Below are 16621 nucleotides of genomic sequence, written 5' to 3' on the forward strand. Positions count from 1 at the left end.
TTATATACATGATTTGAAAATTTAAATATTATTATGATCTCCTTCTTAGGTTTTTTATGTCCAAAGGTGAGTAGTTAATATTATCTATATATGAATGCAAAGGAAAATTCATGCATGTAACAGCTATTAATGATTAGATAATATATAGAGTATGATTACTAGATGATAATCATTATAATAAATGTGATTGAGATTCTGGCTCCCTATTACCAATTATGAAAGGGTTTCAGTAGTGCCTAAATGTTATGTTGGTATCTATATGTAGTACGTGGAGTAGAGCATAGCAATGAAATAAGAGAATTTTTCTTCCATCTTGAAATGTGTTTTTTAATGCTTAATCAATCTCATGCTTATGCACAAGTTTGATTAAATCATGTGAGTTTTTAAAATATTTTAAAAACTTCAAATCCCTTTATTTTAAATAAGTTGTAAAAATACATGTTAAGAGTTTGTTTAGGTTAATCTCTATATGATAACCCTTTTGGTTAACTATGGATTAACTATAGTTAGTGTGATGATTTAAGTTATAATTTAAGGCACCTTTCACACCTCGTGTGTGAAAAATAATTTTCTCACTTTTAATTTTGTCTATTTCAAAATTTACATAAAGATATACAAGTAGTTATAATAGGCATTTAAAAAAATTAATAAAAGATTTTATAATATTTTAGTAAATCAAACCATCTTCCCTTAATAATTATATGTGATTATGCATTTGAAAATTATAACCAAAATATAACACTAAGCATAACCAAGGTGTCTCTCAATGTGGATCCTCATAAATAAATCTCACCCCATCTTCACTTAGATCGGGGTTATCTCAAAAATGCTAACACACAATAATATAATTTTATTTTGTATATTATTCTCATATAATTTGTTAAACCTGAATCTTTTGAATGCAAATATTTATGAAAAAAACTTCAAACATTTGGAAAGATACTTCTCGTCGAAAACATTCTTAAATTATATGTTGAAAGATCATAAATTTAAATAAATAGGATGCGTTTTTCAATAAATAAAAACTTAGATAAAAGTCAATAACTTGTTTATGTGTGAAATCAAGAGATTAAAATGAAATAAAGTTTAAGATTAATAGACAAGACTATAAAATATGAAAGTATTGGACTACTAAAATAAGATAAATTCCAAAAGTAATATCTTTTAAAAAACTTAATGATTTATACAAAAGATAGCATTCAAATATTACGGAACTGAAAAGCCTAATGATAAAATCTTTAAAATAAATTAACTATAAACAACAGGAGAAAACATTTATAATTAAATAAAATTGTAAATATTAGTAAAATAAGGATCTTATCTCATATCAAATTTTATATTTGATGATATTGACCTTCGTTAATATTTATACTACCTTTCTTTCTTCTTCATCATTTTTTCTTTTATTTCTAGCATGTTTTCTGTCAATTTCTATCATCTCTTTTTATCCATTATCATACTTTTTTTTTATATTTTATCTCTTAATATTATCTCTCTTATCATTTTCTTCTTCCTCTCTATCTTCTTCTCCATCATCTAATCTCTCTCTCACATTCTTTCTCTCCACCTCTCTCTCTTGCCTCCCATTCCTTTCTATTCATGTACTTACACTACAAGTGAGGGTACATATAGTGTTGTTGGCTCGAGAAAAGTATTAAAAATTCTCAAGGGGCAAGTCACTCAGGTGGCATTCTTGTCAAAATTCATTTAAGTAATTGGGCTTAGCTTCTCCCAAAATAAACTACAATTAGTGTCACACAAGTGCCACATGGTGGCTTTTTCTTAAAAAAATGCTCATCTTTATGACTATTCATACAAATTTTTTTATAGTTATTTATTATTTTTTATAAAACTTAGTTATTATTATTGATTGCTAAGAACTGCATAAAAATATCATATATATTTTAGTATTGTTAATTTTATTGAAATATTCTAGTATATTCTAATATTCGATTCTCTTTAAATAAATATATCTACTTAAATTTAAACAAGATATAAAAGACACATAATATTATCACACAATTTAAAAGTATAAGAGAGATCTGTAATTGAAAATAATAAATTAATTACTAAAAATTAAAATTTTAAACTTGTAATTTATTTATATAATTATATGTATTATTTCAATTATTTTAAATTTTTTCGAATGTTACATGACTCACCCGAGAGATATGATATGCAAAATGTGAATAGCTGACATCTCCGTTAGAAACTCAAGCTGTATAATTAATTAGTTGTCACACGGCCTAGATTTGAGATGCTTGTCAGGATATTTTTTTTCTTTTTTATATTCTATGGACAGTTGGTTCGAAACTTTATGTTAACGATCACAAAATTGGCTAACAGTTGGGAAAACAGACAGCCAAAGTTATACACTAGCTTAATTAAACGGTTCGAACTTTTAAAGTTTTTGTTAGTAGTAGAAAAAAACTTCGTTTTTCAAGATAAGTTGGTTTTTCTTTCCATATCCGGCATATTTTTGTATATAACTAGAGAGAACGATAATTAGTTTCCAAAATACTGAATCAATGACAATTAAATTGTCAATAATTTTTTTTAAAAAAGTTAGAAATATCAATGTAAATAATTATAAATCTAGGTATTTTAATTATAAATAAGTATTTAAGTATTAAATATAATTATTAAATTATAAGAAATTTTTTTATTTACAACTGTTTGAATTAATATCTACAATTTATTTCTTTTTAAATTTTTTCGGGAATTAATTGAAACTAATTCAATCTATTTTAACCTAATAATCATTCTCTTATATAACTATCAATAGTTACAGATTTTGTTGTACCCAAAAATTTAGGTGATGCCCACGGCCAGCCTAGACCATGAAAAAACTCACGTCTTTTAAGTCTCAAATACACAACATTTCTCTTGCATGGCTGTAGACATATATGATATATCTCTTGTAAAGAAAAGTCGCAGGTCTTCTGTAAAAATTTCACCAAAACCTACTGAGACCTCGCTCCCAATAGTTCGATAATAGCAATTAATAACAATTTAACATAAAGGAGCTCTGCTCGACATATCAATAGGTACACAAGTTAATATTTAAGAAAGGAAAGGATGATCCTACTTATAGTCTACAAAGAGTACTTTGAGCCGGATTTACAAAATACAATACATAAGATCAAATTTTATATAAGATGAGTTTTAATCAAATCAATACTTCAACTTCAATTCAGCAATAAGGCTAGCTCCTTAAGTTAAGGAGGTATACAAGGTCACTTGAAGGACGGCTGCACATCAATTAGATCAGACCGGGTTTATGATCATCCCGAGGCTTGGTTTGATTATGCTTTGGGCTACACTTTTTAGTCCACATACTGGTCTAGTCTGAAAGAACCTGACAAATATGAGATTGGACTGGGTTTGTCTCTAGGCTAAAAACCGGGTTATCAAACCAATTCTTTCTTTTCAAGGTTGATTATTTAAGAATGTGGAAGATGGGGAGGCTTATATGGTTCCAGAAAAAGCAATGCATCATCGTTCAATACTGATTAGCAAAAGAAATTGTAACTACAAACCAATAACAATATCCCCTCTGACAAATCGACCTTACCCACCACTCTACAAATCAATTTTTACATTGATGAAATAAAAGCTAAAAAGCACAACCATTTTTTGAGGCAAATCAACAGCATCTTCAACACAAACTGACGGTGAATCAATGGCAAGGAAGGATGAAGCAGCAAACCTCTACATACTAGATCGACCTTATGGGGAGAAGAAACTTTGATCGACAGCAAGAAGGAAGAAGAATCACATATCAACAAGGAGGAAGAAGCATCACAAATCGCTCGCAATAAGGAATAAACATACCAAATTTGACAATGTGAAGGTAGATCGATGATGGCTTCTTTTGTCATCAACAATGACGACGCTTGAGAAGAAGGATAGGGAGGAGAAAGTTGGAAAGAGGCAGATCGACGATGATGATGCTCTTTTTCTTTGGGTCTATATGATGCCTTCACAATGATAGAGAATATTACATGAGAGGGAGGAAGTGGATTTTGTTAATTATATGAAGCACCGGTTATACCATACCATCTGGTTAAGGGAGTTAGTGTGGTGTTTGGTCTGACCCGCAGATATAACCCAATCTGGTCAACCCAATCTTTCATCGGGTTTAATTTTTTTGCACAGGACTGGACCAAGTTCAGTCGATCGGGTCATACCGGCTTCATGAACACTCCTCTTATAGTACCATTCCATATCAAAACCATTTACAAGTAAATCACGTCCTAATTATATAAATTAATAAAATAACGAAAAAATAAATAAATAGCTTCATGTTTAAGCTTAGAAACAGTTTAACGTGTGGCCTAGCACTTACTTTATAAACCGACCTTCCTTGCAATGCTTTAGTGTACATATCTAAAGGTGGAGATAGGGAGACTACTACTGGACTAATAGGGGCCATGCCCCCCTAACTTTTTACTTTTTTAATAAAATATAGAAGTTATTTATTTTTCAGTTCTCTAAATTGCTACAGTATAAAAGTTTTTTAAGATAATAAATAAAATTTTTATTCCAATTCTATAATAATCTTTTATGCATGTATGGTTCAACTGTTTCAATAACTTAAAGATAGAATTGATAATATTATAGTTGCTGTTAAAACATTAATGTCATTTGATTTTACTTTTATTTTATATTTGATGAAATAAATTATAAAAATTGCTACTAACAAACTTTGTTAAGCATTATAATAAATCCTAAGGTATAGATTATGGTTAATATATGTTCTTCTAGAAAAAAATTACTTTGTTATGTAATAACCAAACCATTAAAATTTATTATATGAATAGTTTTTACTATGATATACTTAAATCCCATTGACATAGAGAATTTGTGACAATTAAACATCATTATTGTGTTGATATATTTATTTACTATAATTATTAATTGAATAGTAATTAATAAATTCAAAAGGCAAGTAATAGAATATTTTAGATTGAACAGAACTTTAAATTTTAAGGATACATTTAAATTATTCAATGCTTATGGAAAAGATGAAATCCTAACCTATTTAATGATAGTTTATATTGAAAGGAAAATTGCTAAAATTTTTATTATAGGTATGATAATTAATTATTTTTATGCCACAAAAAATAGATGAGCAAAACTTAAGAAATGAAAGTATGTATTTATTTTTATTATATGTATGTAAAATTGAATATATATGCATTGATATATATATATATATATATATATATATAATTTTCTTTTAGTTATTATATATGCTTTTTTATTTCCACCTCTAGTAAAATTTTTTGACTCTGCCCTTGTATGTATATGTATATATATAGCTAGTGACATGATAATTATATGTTCAAATGCTAAAAGCTTCAACAATGGCAACCAATGTAACGCCGAGCCGCATTTTGCTAACAAGGCTTCGGATTTGAGATACTTCTCAAGATTGCTTTCCCCCCTTACTCTGTGTTTTGCGTACACCATCAAGTTGGAATTATAAAAGCTGGCCGTATAAGGTAAATTAGATATATAATATAAGAAAAAGAAAAATGAGTTAGTCAACCTACATGTTGCTTTGCAGAAACAATAATTTTTAAGGAAAATGCAAGTTTTGATCTTGAACGTAAGGACAATTAGATTTTTGTTAAAATAAAAATGCTGATACAATTAAGCAAATTAAAGTGGGAAAAAGGAGTCACACACTCACACCCAGCTCTCTCTAAATGATAGTACTCCCTTCGTTTTCATTTATTAGAGAAATTATTACTTTTAGGCTCTTTTTATATATAAACAAAATCACATTTCTTAACGGGTATTTATTGTAAATTTTTTAAATTATGCCTCATAATTTAATGAAGAAACAATTAATGAAAACTTAATTGACACAATTAATAAAGGGTATTGTAGTTCAATTCTTTTATTTTCAAACATAATTAATATAGTTAACTAATTTTCTTAAACTATGTGACATTTTTTTCTCCTATAAATAAAAAAAAAAGAGAGTACTTGCTTAAAAGTCTGAATTGAATTACTCCTTCCGTCCTTATATATAAGATGTTTTTAATCGAATCACATAAATCAATAAAACTTGATTATCTAATTAAAGTACAATGACATTCCAATTTTGCCATTAATTATTATAAATAAAAGATGAATCTATTTTTTTTAAAGTAAGTTAACGAGAATTATTTATCTTTTTTTTTAATTTAATAAGGATATAATGATCCATTTATTAAAAAAATGTCGATAATCTCTTAGATTTAGGAAAAAAAATTTAAAAAATTTTTTTATGCAGAGGGACGAAGGGAGTAAGACGGAAGGTATTGTAACCATCATCAATATATTTTATATTAGTAAAATAATTTTATACGATCCTTTTGCTACCGTTTTCTTATCTGTGAAGCATTTGAATGGGTCCTACATGTGTTCCTTTTCCCTTGGCCGCCTCTTTTTCCTTCCGGCCCCCTAATCTTCGAATCAAATTTGTCTACTGATCTCTATCTTCAATGTATATCAATATTTATTATAAAAAAATTACAATCACACACAGATATAGCTAATTTGGCATCATAAACATAAATATATAGGTAGCTTCGTGATATATATTTATACATAAGGAGACACACAGATTTCGATTCTAGGTCTACATATGTGCGCTTAATTACTCCAATATCCGATCCCGTGTTCCAAGGGGAAGAAAGTTGGACCCTATCTCCCCTGAATAATCTATAAATACCTTCCACACATCTTTGCCTCCTAACCAGTAAACCCAAGAATTTCCATACAACGTAGTTGTTCTTCTTTGCGCGTTTGAATTTGGCATTTAGCAATGGAACTTCATTCTAAATACCAAGTGGTCCTTGTTTGCGTGATGCTGCTCTTACCTGCTCTATGCTTATCCCAAGGCTTCACAGATTCCAGAGCCACCTTTTACAGTACCTCTGATGGCTATGGAACTTCAAGTACGTGAAACTCTTCTATAATATAATGATCACCCCTCTCCCCACACACCCCCCCACCCCCCGATCCATGGCTCAGCCGAGAGGGCTTACCGGGCCTTTTGTTGCAGCCAGCTTACGCTATGAGTTTTAAGGCTCTAGTACCCATGACATCCATGTGAATGTACTCTACAGCTAGGATTATAGGATACTATAGTTACGGGGGAAGCAGATGCAAACATTTTGGCCCATGACATATTCTTTCTTTGAAACTTCAATATTCTTTTGATTAGTTTACTTTTGATGATGCAAATACAACTTTAATTTTTAAGATATAGGGTACCCTTCTAAATATTATATATGTAGGATTATTGACTTAATGACATGACATGCATATGTTATCAGCCGGAGCTTGTGGATATGGCGATTACGGCAGAACTGTAAACCACGGGAGGGTTGCAGGCGTGGCCGGCTTATGGAGAGGTGGCGCTGGATGCGGTGCTTGCTACCAGGTGAGCTTCTTATCGGAAAATTAATCAATGACCCAACACAAACACGTGTCTTCCGTACACAGAAGTTATAATGGAACGATGGTGCTCAGGTGAGGTGCAAGAACTCAAGATTATGCGATAACTACGGCACGATGGTGGTGGCAACAGACTACGGAGCAGGTGATAGGACGGACTTCATAATGAGTCCCAATGGCTTCTCAAAACTGGGACGAAACCCAAGTGCATCGGCAGAGCTCAAGAAATACGGCGTCGTGGACGTCGAATACAGGAGGGTACCCTGCACATATGCTGGCTACAACGTGCGTATCAAGATCCACGAGTCCAGCAGATACCCAGACTACCTTGCTCTTGTAATTCTCTACGTGCCTGGAATGAACGACGTCACTGCCGTTGAGATATACGACGTATGAAACTTTCAACTTAATTAGTGCAAATTAGTTTCCTTTTTTTTTTTTTGAGGTACTTAGTTGTGTTTGATCATGAAACAGAATGATCGCAATGAATGGATGCCAATGAGAAGAGTGTACGGGGCGGTGTTTGACATAGTGGGTGCACCAAGTGGACCACTGAGTCTGAGGCTGCAACTCAGTGGAAGAACAGGTTGGGTGCGGTCGAGCAAGAGTGCCATTCCTGGGGATTGGAAGATTGGAGCTTCTTACGACTCTCTAGTTAAGGTCTAAAACTTGGATCCTGAATAACGAGGGGAACACGTAACTTGTGTGGCTCCAAGAACGCAAGCTGTCTGTTGTCGTGTCCGCTAAAAATTAAATGATATGGCTGCTGGAATAAATGAATAATAGGGGTTTGTGTATTTTCCATTTGTGACGGAATTATTAATACGTGAACAAAGAAACCTCTTTCGTTAATTGAATCCCCTTGTGCAGTATCAAAAGTAATCATTGCGTACGTTATCTTTGTGATAAACAACTTTGGCTTCTGGGAGAAGATGAGCCTTGATTTAATTAAAAAGGGCAGTCCCAAAACAATGAATGGACTTGCTAGGGTGTCCATAATGAAATGCCTTAGAATAACCAAGAACAAGTTTTCATGATTGGTTCCTGCGCAATGATTGCGCCTTCGACTCTTGGTGTTGCCGAAACGCATAGGAGAACAAAAGAAAATGCATAACGTTACTTCCTTTTCTTTATATATAAAAAATCTTTTAAAACATTTTTGTATTCTAAATATAAGATGTTATTAGTATTTTTTTAATAAATAAATTATTATACCCTTATTAAATTAAAAAAAAAGATAAGTACTCTCATTAATTTATTTTAAAAAAAGAGATTCATTTTTTATTTATAATAATTAGGAGCAAAATTAAAATGTTATTATACTTTTAATTAGATAATTAGTTTTTATTGATTTATGTGATTTAATTAAAAATATTTTATATATAGTACGGAATGAGTAGCTTGCAAAATTATTACTACTACCTACTATCTTTCTTTTCCTCATTCAATGAAACGTGCTGTAATCGATATCATGAGGCCCCAAACAAAAGGCGAAAAAGAACAGACTTGAAACGGAAGATAAAAACAAGGTGGATGTATTATGTATAATTACGTACGTGACTAGCAACATTAATCATGTGTGTGTGTGTGTGTGTCAAACAGCTATTTTCTTTTTTTTTTAATATAGACTAGACAGCTAATCTTTTATATATATATTTTGAAAAACCTTACTTTTATTTAAGGGAAAAATATAACTATTGTTTTCATAATTTTTTTTTTGTTACTCTTGGTCTCACTAGTTTATTCTGTTTCTAACATTAATTCTTCTATTTTTCAATATGCCCAGAAAGGTGATGAGATAACAATAACGGTGTTAAACATGCTGAATTGTAACTAACACTGTTAATCTGTGCTAAGACGAAATCATGTTTGGCATATTAATAATGTTGTCCACCCCATTCAATTTCATGTTTCATGTTTCAATAAGTTGAATCAAAATTTCACGTTAGATAAACAGTGTTAGTCATAGGTTAGCATATTTAATATCGTTAGTGTCACATTATTATTCTTTTAAATATATTCAAGAATAGAGGGTCTAACTTGGCAAATGGAGCAAACTAGATAGACATGGAGCGTAAAAAGCTATAGAAACTTATACCAAAATACATTAAAACTACAAGAACTAGTAGTTATATTTTCCCTTTATTTAAGAAATTGTAACCAACTCACGAGTCAACGGAATATGATGGAAAAAGTGAATGTGAATCACTGACGTAGTCCGTTCAAATTCAAGCGGTGCATTATTAATTGTTAATTATTAAAATGTCTTAAGATTTCAAATGCTTAAATTTTCAAAATTGCTTTCCCCCCCCCCTTTTTTTATATATATTCTATCTGCATACCATCATGTTGAAATTATATTAAAAAATTAGTGAAAAGGTAGATTAGATAAAGCAGAATAACATATACTGCACCGAAGTTTTGATCACGAATTTAATTACTATAAGACAATGAGTGTGTGTGTGCAAAAGGAAAACAATATAACTATATAAGAAAAATAAAATTTAATTTTACTTTAGTCAACTAACATATATTGCCCAAACATTTCGAAAGAAAATGAAAGAAAGTTTTCGATCTTGATTATTAGTACATGTTTGACGAAGAATAAAAGTTGGTTCACCTAATCAAAAGAGTAAAGAAGATTAAAAGGTTGACACAAGCGAAAGAGAGTGAGTCACCATTTCCGTCTAAAACATACTGGGCTTAAAAGTAAGAATTTATCAAATCAATGCATTAACCATTAAAAAAATTATATAAAATTAAATTGAGTTTATATAACTCTTTCGCTAATGCTATCTGCAGAGAAGCATATATTTGAATGCAGATGAAGGAATTTTAAATAGATAATAAATCAGATAAAAGAATCAGTTAGAATCTTACTAAATCTGAGCATTCCATAATCTACTCAACTACCAACACAAGTTTAGATTAGTAGAGTCTAAATTAAAATGCATAGTAGATGCACCAAAGAGAGAAAAGAGAAGGGGAGAAAGAACGAATAATGAGAGAGAGAACTGTTCATTTTGGGGTGAGTTCTTCCTTTGGCTATCTTTCTCTATTTACAGTGAAGGAGAGGCCATGATAGAAAAAGAAGATCTAATTAACATTATTTCACCTCATTATAGAGGGAATATTATTGTGGATGAATAATCAGTTACTATTAATTTTACATTCCAGTCCGCTCATTATTACCGAAATAATTCGGATCCACTGATTGCTCCATTGTAATGATTTGAGTCCCATCAAGGGCGAACCCGTAATTGCGACAGCAGGCCTACACGGGATTTTACCAGTTCATTATATGTATGTATGTATATATATATATATATATATTTTCCTTTAGCTTATTCCGATTTCTAAGATTAAACTTTTACAATGGGCTCTGGTGGCGCAGAAGAACTAATTAATGTATGTTTTCATTAGAGACACTGAGAAAGATTTGTTTAGGACCAAGTCAGTAAAAGAATTCAAGCGATTTGACATTTTAGGTTTGAGTCTAACTCTTGACCGAGTCTTGTTCATAACCATGCGCGACTAGTTTTTGGGTACATAGAAAACAATTTTTAATCTCTTGCGTCGTCCCTCATAAATTCAAGAAATTACTATCTGCTGTAATCTTGCAAATAAATATAGTACTAGATATATAGAAATATAGGAGAATGACACATTAAAGGCTCACGGCACTATTATTGGGTATTTTGATAGTACCAAAAAGTCCAATATTTTTGCCCAATGTAGTTCTCTTCAACGTCTGTGTATAGAGGAAAATTAACGGGTTTTAGCCTATGGGGTTATATATATAATTAGGATTTCCCCCCATGCACATGCATGAGACAATCACAATTTCGCAATCAAATAAAATATAATGACTTGAACAAGCTGATTCTTTAACATATAAAAGCTGTTCTGATTTTTTTTTTTTAATATGCATGCTGGTATCAGTTGGTAAGTGTTTAGTCTACCACACCGTCCAACAAATATTTTAGGACAACCTGCTGTCGTGTATCCCTCTTCTATTTCCATCAGGCCTCTAACATTTGAATCAAGTTTTGTCTGTTCGTATATAGAAAATGTTGCAATGATGAACGGAAGACAGTTTGCTGCTTGTAATTAATGAACACAAAACCTTGGATACATAGACACGCGCGCAGAGTCCAAGAAGCTAGGGTCTTCAATTTGCTCTTCTTTGTCCAATAATCCAATCCTGTGTCCGGATCAATGGGAAGGAAAATTCGAGACTCTCTACAATACACAAGGCCTCTAGCCCTCCATTATAATCTATAAACACCACTCCACATATATCTTTGCTTCCAAACCAGTAAATCCAAATTTCCATTTTATAACTTAGTTGATCTTTTTTTTTCTTTTTATGAATTTGATATTTAGAAATGGAACTTTGTTCTAAATACCAAGTGGGCCTTGTTTATGTGATGCTGCTTATGCTTGTCATGCCTCGCAAATATGAGAGTGACCAGCAGAGAATATGCGTATATAAACACATATTCCTTGAGCTTCATTTAAAAAATTTTTTATTTTTAAAAGTACTTTTTATTTAAATGATGTTTTAATATTTTTGTAAAAATTTCGCCAAAATCTCTCCTATAAATAGGATTTTCCAAAATTCTACTATACAAGTTTTCAAACAATATTATAACAACCAGGAACTCCACTCCTTCTAGCTAGCAGACAAAGTATTTAACAAAATAAATACCCTAACCATAGCATATATGAAGCACCTATAACATTATTTATAAAGTACAGTATATAAATTAAAATTTATATCAAAAATAGAAATTAACCAAAATGATGTCTTAACTTTAATCCAGTAACAAAATTTCTTGAATGATCTGACCGAAGCACAGGCTATTTGAGATTAAAAATATTTTTCAATAAATAACATCTCAATCATATTTGCAAAATTAAATGGATAATTTACAACAGTCATGAAAATTAGAGAAAGCAACTCTATAATAAAATTAATAAACTTAACATAAAATTTCTATATAACTTTAATATTATAAGCATTTAAATCTTTAATAACGAAACAACTTTAGCACTTAATCTTAATGAGTCAAATAGATTAAATAATTAATAAAAATAGCATTCACTAAATAAAAACCATTAGAATATGAAGTCATCAATTAATTAAAAATTCATATTAGTTAGAAATTTATCAAAACAATTCACAAACATGGACACACAGTTCATAGAATAATAATTACTAAATGCAGCTTGAGTTATGAAACAAACGTAAGTATGAGACTCATAAATAACATAAAAACAAAGGTCACAAAAACCAAACTAACTAGTCAATGATCATGATGCGCCAAAGGCTAATGAAACTGTCGTTGGCAATTAGTGTTCAGTATAAAATCTTCTCCAAATTCATTTTTAAATATGCAAAAAATTATCACTATAAAAATACAGTTTTTATTTCCAAAGTCAAACTTGCATGGATAGTTTTAAATATTAAAAACTTGCCAAAATAAGGTTTCATGACCAATGTCTATGTTTGGCATTTATTGAGCAACCCAAAAATAATTAGATTTGATAAAAATAATCTCATCTATTTTAAAAGTATCCATCATAAAGAAAAACACATACACATGCTATTATTCAAATATCCATCAACATCTCTTTATAATTTCTCAAGATAAAAATTATTTAATTAACAAAATATTAAATACAAATATAATTGTTAATAAATGATCTATATAAAAAAAATATTTTAAAAAATTAATAATAAATCATTTAGTATACTAGCCACGTACCTCTTACAATATGTTCAAGTACGAATTCATTTTTTAAGACTTCAATCAACTCTTCCTTGTTATTTTAATCGAGGTTTCTTTTCTCCAGATCCCCTGAGCCAGCAATGACCCCAGCAGAGAAGAAGAAAAAGAAGAGGTTTGCGACTCAAATCAATAACGACAGGAGCCGGAAGAGGGAGATGATGCTGTTTGAATCAGGAAGACGAAGATGAACATTACAAGCAACGTGCGAAGCAGAGAAGACGGAGGAGAAGACCGATGATAGCGACCTCGACAGCAGCACACCAACAGAAGAGAAGCAGGGGACGATGAATGGATCTCGTATCAGAAAATAAATGACAGACCAACGGCGAAACATCACCAGATTCTCACCGGCGACGGTCTGAACTACGAAGGAAGATCGGACGAGTGAACAGCGAGGCTACTGATCAATGTGCTCTCTCACTCAATCTCTCCCCCTTGTCTGACTAGACCAAAATGGGGAAGGAAAGCAAAGAAGAGAGGCTGAGGGCAGCGGTGGACAGATAAGGATGAAGGGGAAGGGAGAAGAAATTCTGAACACCTACAACTACACAGCCAGGAGATCCACAGTCAACGCCAACGCTCTCATTCAAAGAAGGAAGAAGCCTGAAGGTGATGCGTATAGAAGATTCAGGGCGACGATTGCAGCACCGACGTAGGCAATGGCGGAGGAGGGCAGAGGCTATAGTTGGGAGCTCTCCCCCACCTCCCCTTACTCTAGAACCTTTGAATTTGAAGAAGGAAGAGGTAAAAGGAAAGACAAATGCGTGTGTTTTTGCTTTCCATTGCTTCTATGTCTATATTTTATTCTATTATTATTATATTACTTTTTTTTTCAATGGCAAAATGGTAATTTTGATCAGACAAGGCCAAAATAAAACTATTCCTTTAGATACTTCTAGGATTTGAACACCAAACCTCATAAGCAAGATTTAAGATGAATTCTACTAATCCAGCAACATCTTTTTTGTTATATTTGTCAAAAAATTAATAAAGACACATGTAAAATGTCTTATCATAAATTTTAATTTCAATTTTGGGTCATTACAATGCTTCTCCCAAGGCTTCACAACTTCTAGAGCTACCTTTTACTCACCTCGGATGGCTATGGAACTCCAAGTACGTGAAACTCCTCTACTTACCTCTCTCCGCCATGTTTACCACTTTCTTTGTATTCAAACCAGTACTTTAGCAAATCCATGATCTAGCGTAGCGGCTAGCCGAGCTTTATTCTGCAGCCGGCCTACGTTGAAGCTTCTAATTTGAACCCATAACCTTTATGTCTGTCTACATTATGCAGGCTATAGCTAGAATTCGATTAGGAATACTCTTGCTGTATATTGGGGAAGAAAATCTAAACATTTTGCACATTGGCATGTTGATACTTTGAAACTTTTATGCATTTAAGATTTATTATATATCTGATTATTGACAAAGCGATTACATATACACGTTGTAAGCTGGAGCTTGTGGATATGGCGATTATGGCAGAACAGTGACGATAGGATAGCTGCTGGCGTGTCTGGGCTATGGAAAGGAGGCGCTGGATGTGGTGCTTGCCACCAAGTAACTTTCTTTTTATCAAACACTTTTTTCCATGTAGAGATATTATAATTGAACCGATTTTAATTACCTGTAACAAAAGATGACTTTGAGTTAGAATTTCAATATCAAATAAGACAGACTGCTTCATGAAACGATGGGGTTCGTTCAGGTGATATGCAAGGATCCAAATTTATGCCATAAGTATACGGCTCATTGGTAGTGGCAACAGACTACGGTGCAGGAGACAGAACAAACTTTGTAATGAGAGTACGTGGTTTCTCAAAAATGGGACGAAATGAAAATGCATCGGAAGAGCTCATTAAATGTGGCGTCGTCGACGTCAACTATAGGAGAGTACCCTGCGCACATGCCGGCTCTAACGTGCTTATCAAAATCCGCTAGTCCAATAGCTACCCCGACTGCCTTGCTATTGTCATCCTGCCAAGGTATATAAAACTGGACCGGTCATTGAACTGGTCATAGCACTGGGTCACGGGTTCATGGTTCAATTAGGGTTGAAACGGTAGTTGAACCGGTGGCAAACTGGTCATGATTAAAATAATATAATTTAAATAAAAAGACATTAATTATAAAAATATTCAACCAAATCCAACTACTCAAAAGTTTAATAGTAATAAAATACAACACTTTAAATATCTATAATTACAATTACAACTTTTCAATTTCAAAAGTCTAGAGAAGAGATCGAGATAGAGCTGAAAAAGAGATGAAGATTGAGCTGAAAAAGAGATGGAGAGTCAAGACTAAGCTGGAGAAGAAATAGATGTAGCAGAGACAAAGATAGAGCTGGAGAAGAGACGGAGATAGAGCTGGAGTCTGGAGAAGAGACGGAGGTTGAGCTAGAGAAGAGACGTTGATTAGGTTAGGGCGAGAGAGGAGAGACACAGATGAAAGGCCGAACTAAATACTGTCTGAAAATCTGGATTGCACTTAGCATGCTCTACCTCTAATTTTTATTTTTTGACTTTAGTTTCACTTTTTTTTATTATTTTATTTCTGAATTCAACACTTTAAAAAATTAAAAATGAAAAAAAAAATCCCCCAAAACAACGTCGTTTAAGAGGTTTTGTCTGAAAAAATAATAACCCGGTTAACCCAGTCAACCCACCGGGTTAACTGAGTTATAACGGATTGAACCCAGGTTGATCGGGTTACACCGGTTCATTCTTTCACCGGTTTAGGAGTAAACCCAGACCGGACAAGAGACTGGGTCACCGGTTTTCAGGTTGACCCAACCGGTCCGGTTCGGGTTTCAATATCATATATTCTGTATGTGCCTGGAAAGCACGATGTCATACTGCTATTGAGATATATGATGTGTGAAAAATGTCTTTTTATTATCACACAATCTTCTGCTATACAGTATTTTTTGCCACTAAAAATGCATTTATTGCCGTTGAGATATATGATGTGTGAATCTTTTAGCTTTGTGCTTTGATTTTTTTTGAGATACTTCAATTAATTTTATGCTTATTAACTCAAGGGCCGGCGTGCATTTAACTTGAAATGATACTGAAACTGCAGAATGATTGCAGCGAGCGGAAGCCAATGAGAAGAGTGTATAAAGCAGTGTTTGACATAGTTGGGGCACCACATCCACATGGACCATTAATGCTAAGGCTTCAATTCAGTGGACGAACAGGTTGGGTTCAATCCTCCAAGATGTTATTCCTGGATACTGGAAGATTGGAGCGTCTTATGACTCTCAAGTTCATCTCTAAATTACAAGAATATAATGCAAGCTGTTGCATACAGTGCAGGAGTAGCAGATTAATAATATGAGTTTAAGGGTCAAAAACATCATTGAA

The 16621-nt window shown here is 32.3% G+C and overlaps 1 protein-coding gene and 1 pseudogene across 1 annotated transcript; both read left to right on the plus strand.

The window, feature by feature from the left end:
* Positions 1 to 6657: 6657 nt before the first annotated feature.
* Positions 6658 to 8307, plus strand: LOC129323159 (expansin-like B1). Its single transcript, XM_054969741.1, has 4 exons — positions 6658 to 6953; positions 7335 to 7441; positions 7531 to 7845; positions 7930 to 8307. Exons 1-4 carry the CDS (start codon positions 6821 to 6823, stop codon positions 8119 to 8121), a joined length of 747 nt encoding a protein of 248 aa, XP_054825716.1. The 5' UTR covers positions 6658 to 6820; the 3' UTR covers positions 8122 to 8307.
* Positions 8308 to 13909: 5602 nt separating this feature from the next.
* On the plus strand, positions 13910 to 15194 carry LOC129322008 (expansin-like B1; annotated as a pseudogene).
* The last annotated feature ends 1427 nt before the right edge of the window (positions 15195 to 16621 follow it).

This window comes from Prosopis cineraria, unplaced genomic scaffold, assembly GCF_029017545.1.
Source record: "Prosopis cineraria cultivar Desert tree isolate PC_DT_omini unplaced genomic scaffold, ASM2901754v1 PC10, whole genome shotgun sequence".
Taxonomy (NCBI): domain Eukaryota; kingdom Viridiplantae; phylum Streptophyta; class Magnoliopsida; order Fabales; family Fabaceae; genus Prosopis; species Prosopis cineraria.

Excerpts from the sequence above, each read along its gene's own strand:
- LOC129323159 (XM_054969741.1), top strand. The coding sequence starts at position 6,821 with ATGGAACTTCATTCTAAATACCAAGTGGTCCTTGTTTGCGTGATGCTG. Across the intron at positions 6,954-7,334 it reads TGATGGCTATGGAACTTCAA|CCGGAGCTTGTGGATATGGC; the intron begins GTACGTGAAACT and ends ATATGTTATCAG. Across the intron at positions 7,442-7,530 it reads GATGCGGTGCTTGCTACCAG|GTGAGGTGCAAGAACTCAAG; the intron begins GTGAGCTTCTTA and ends GATGGTGCTCAG.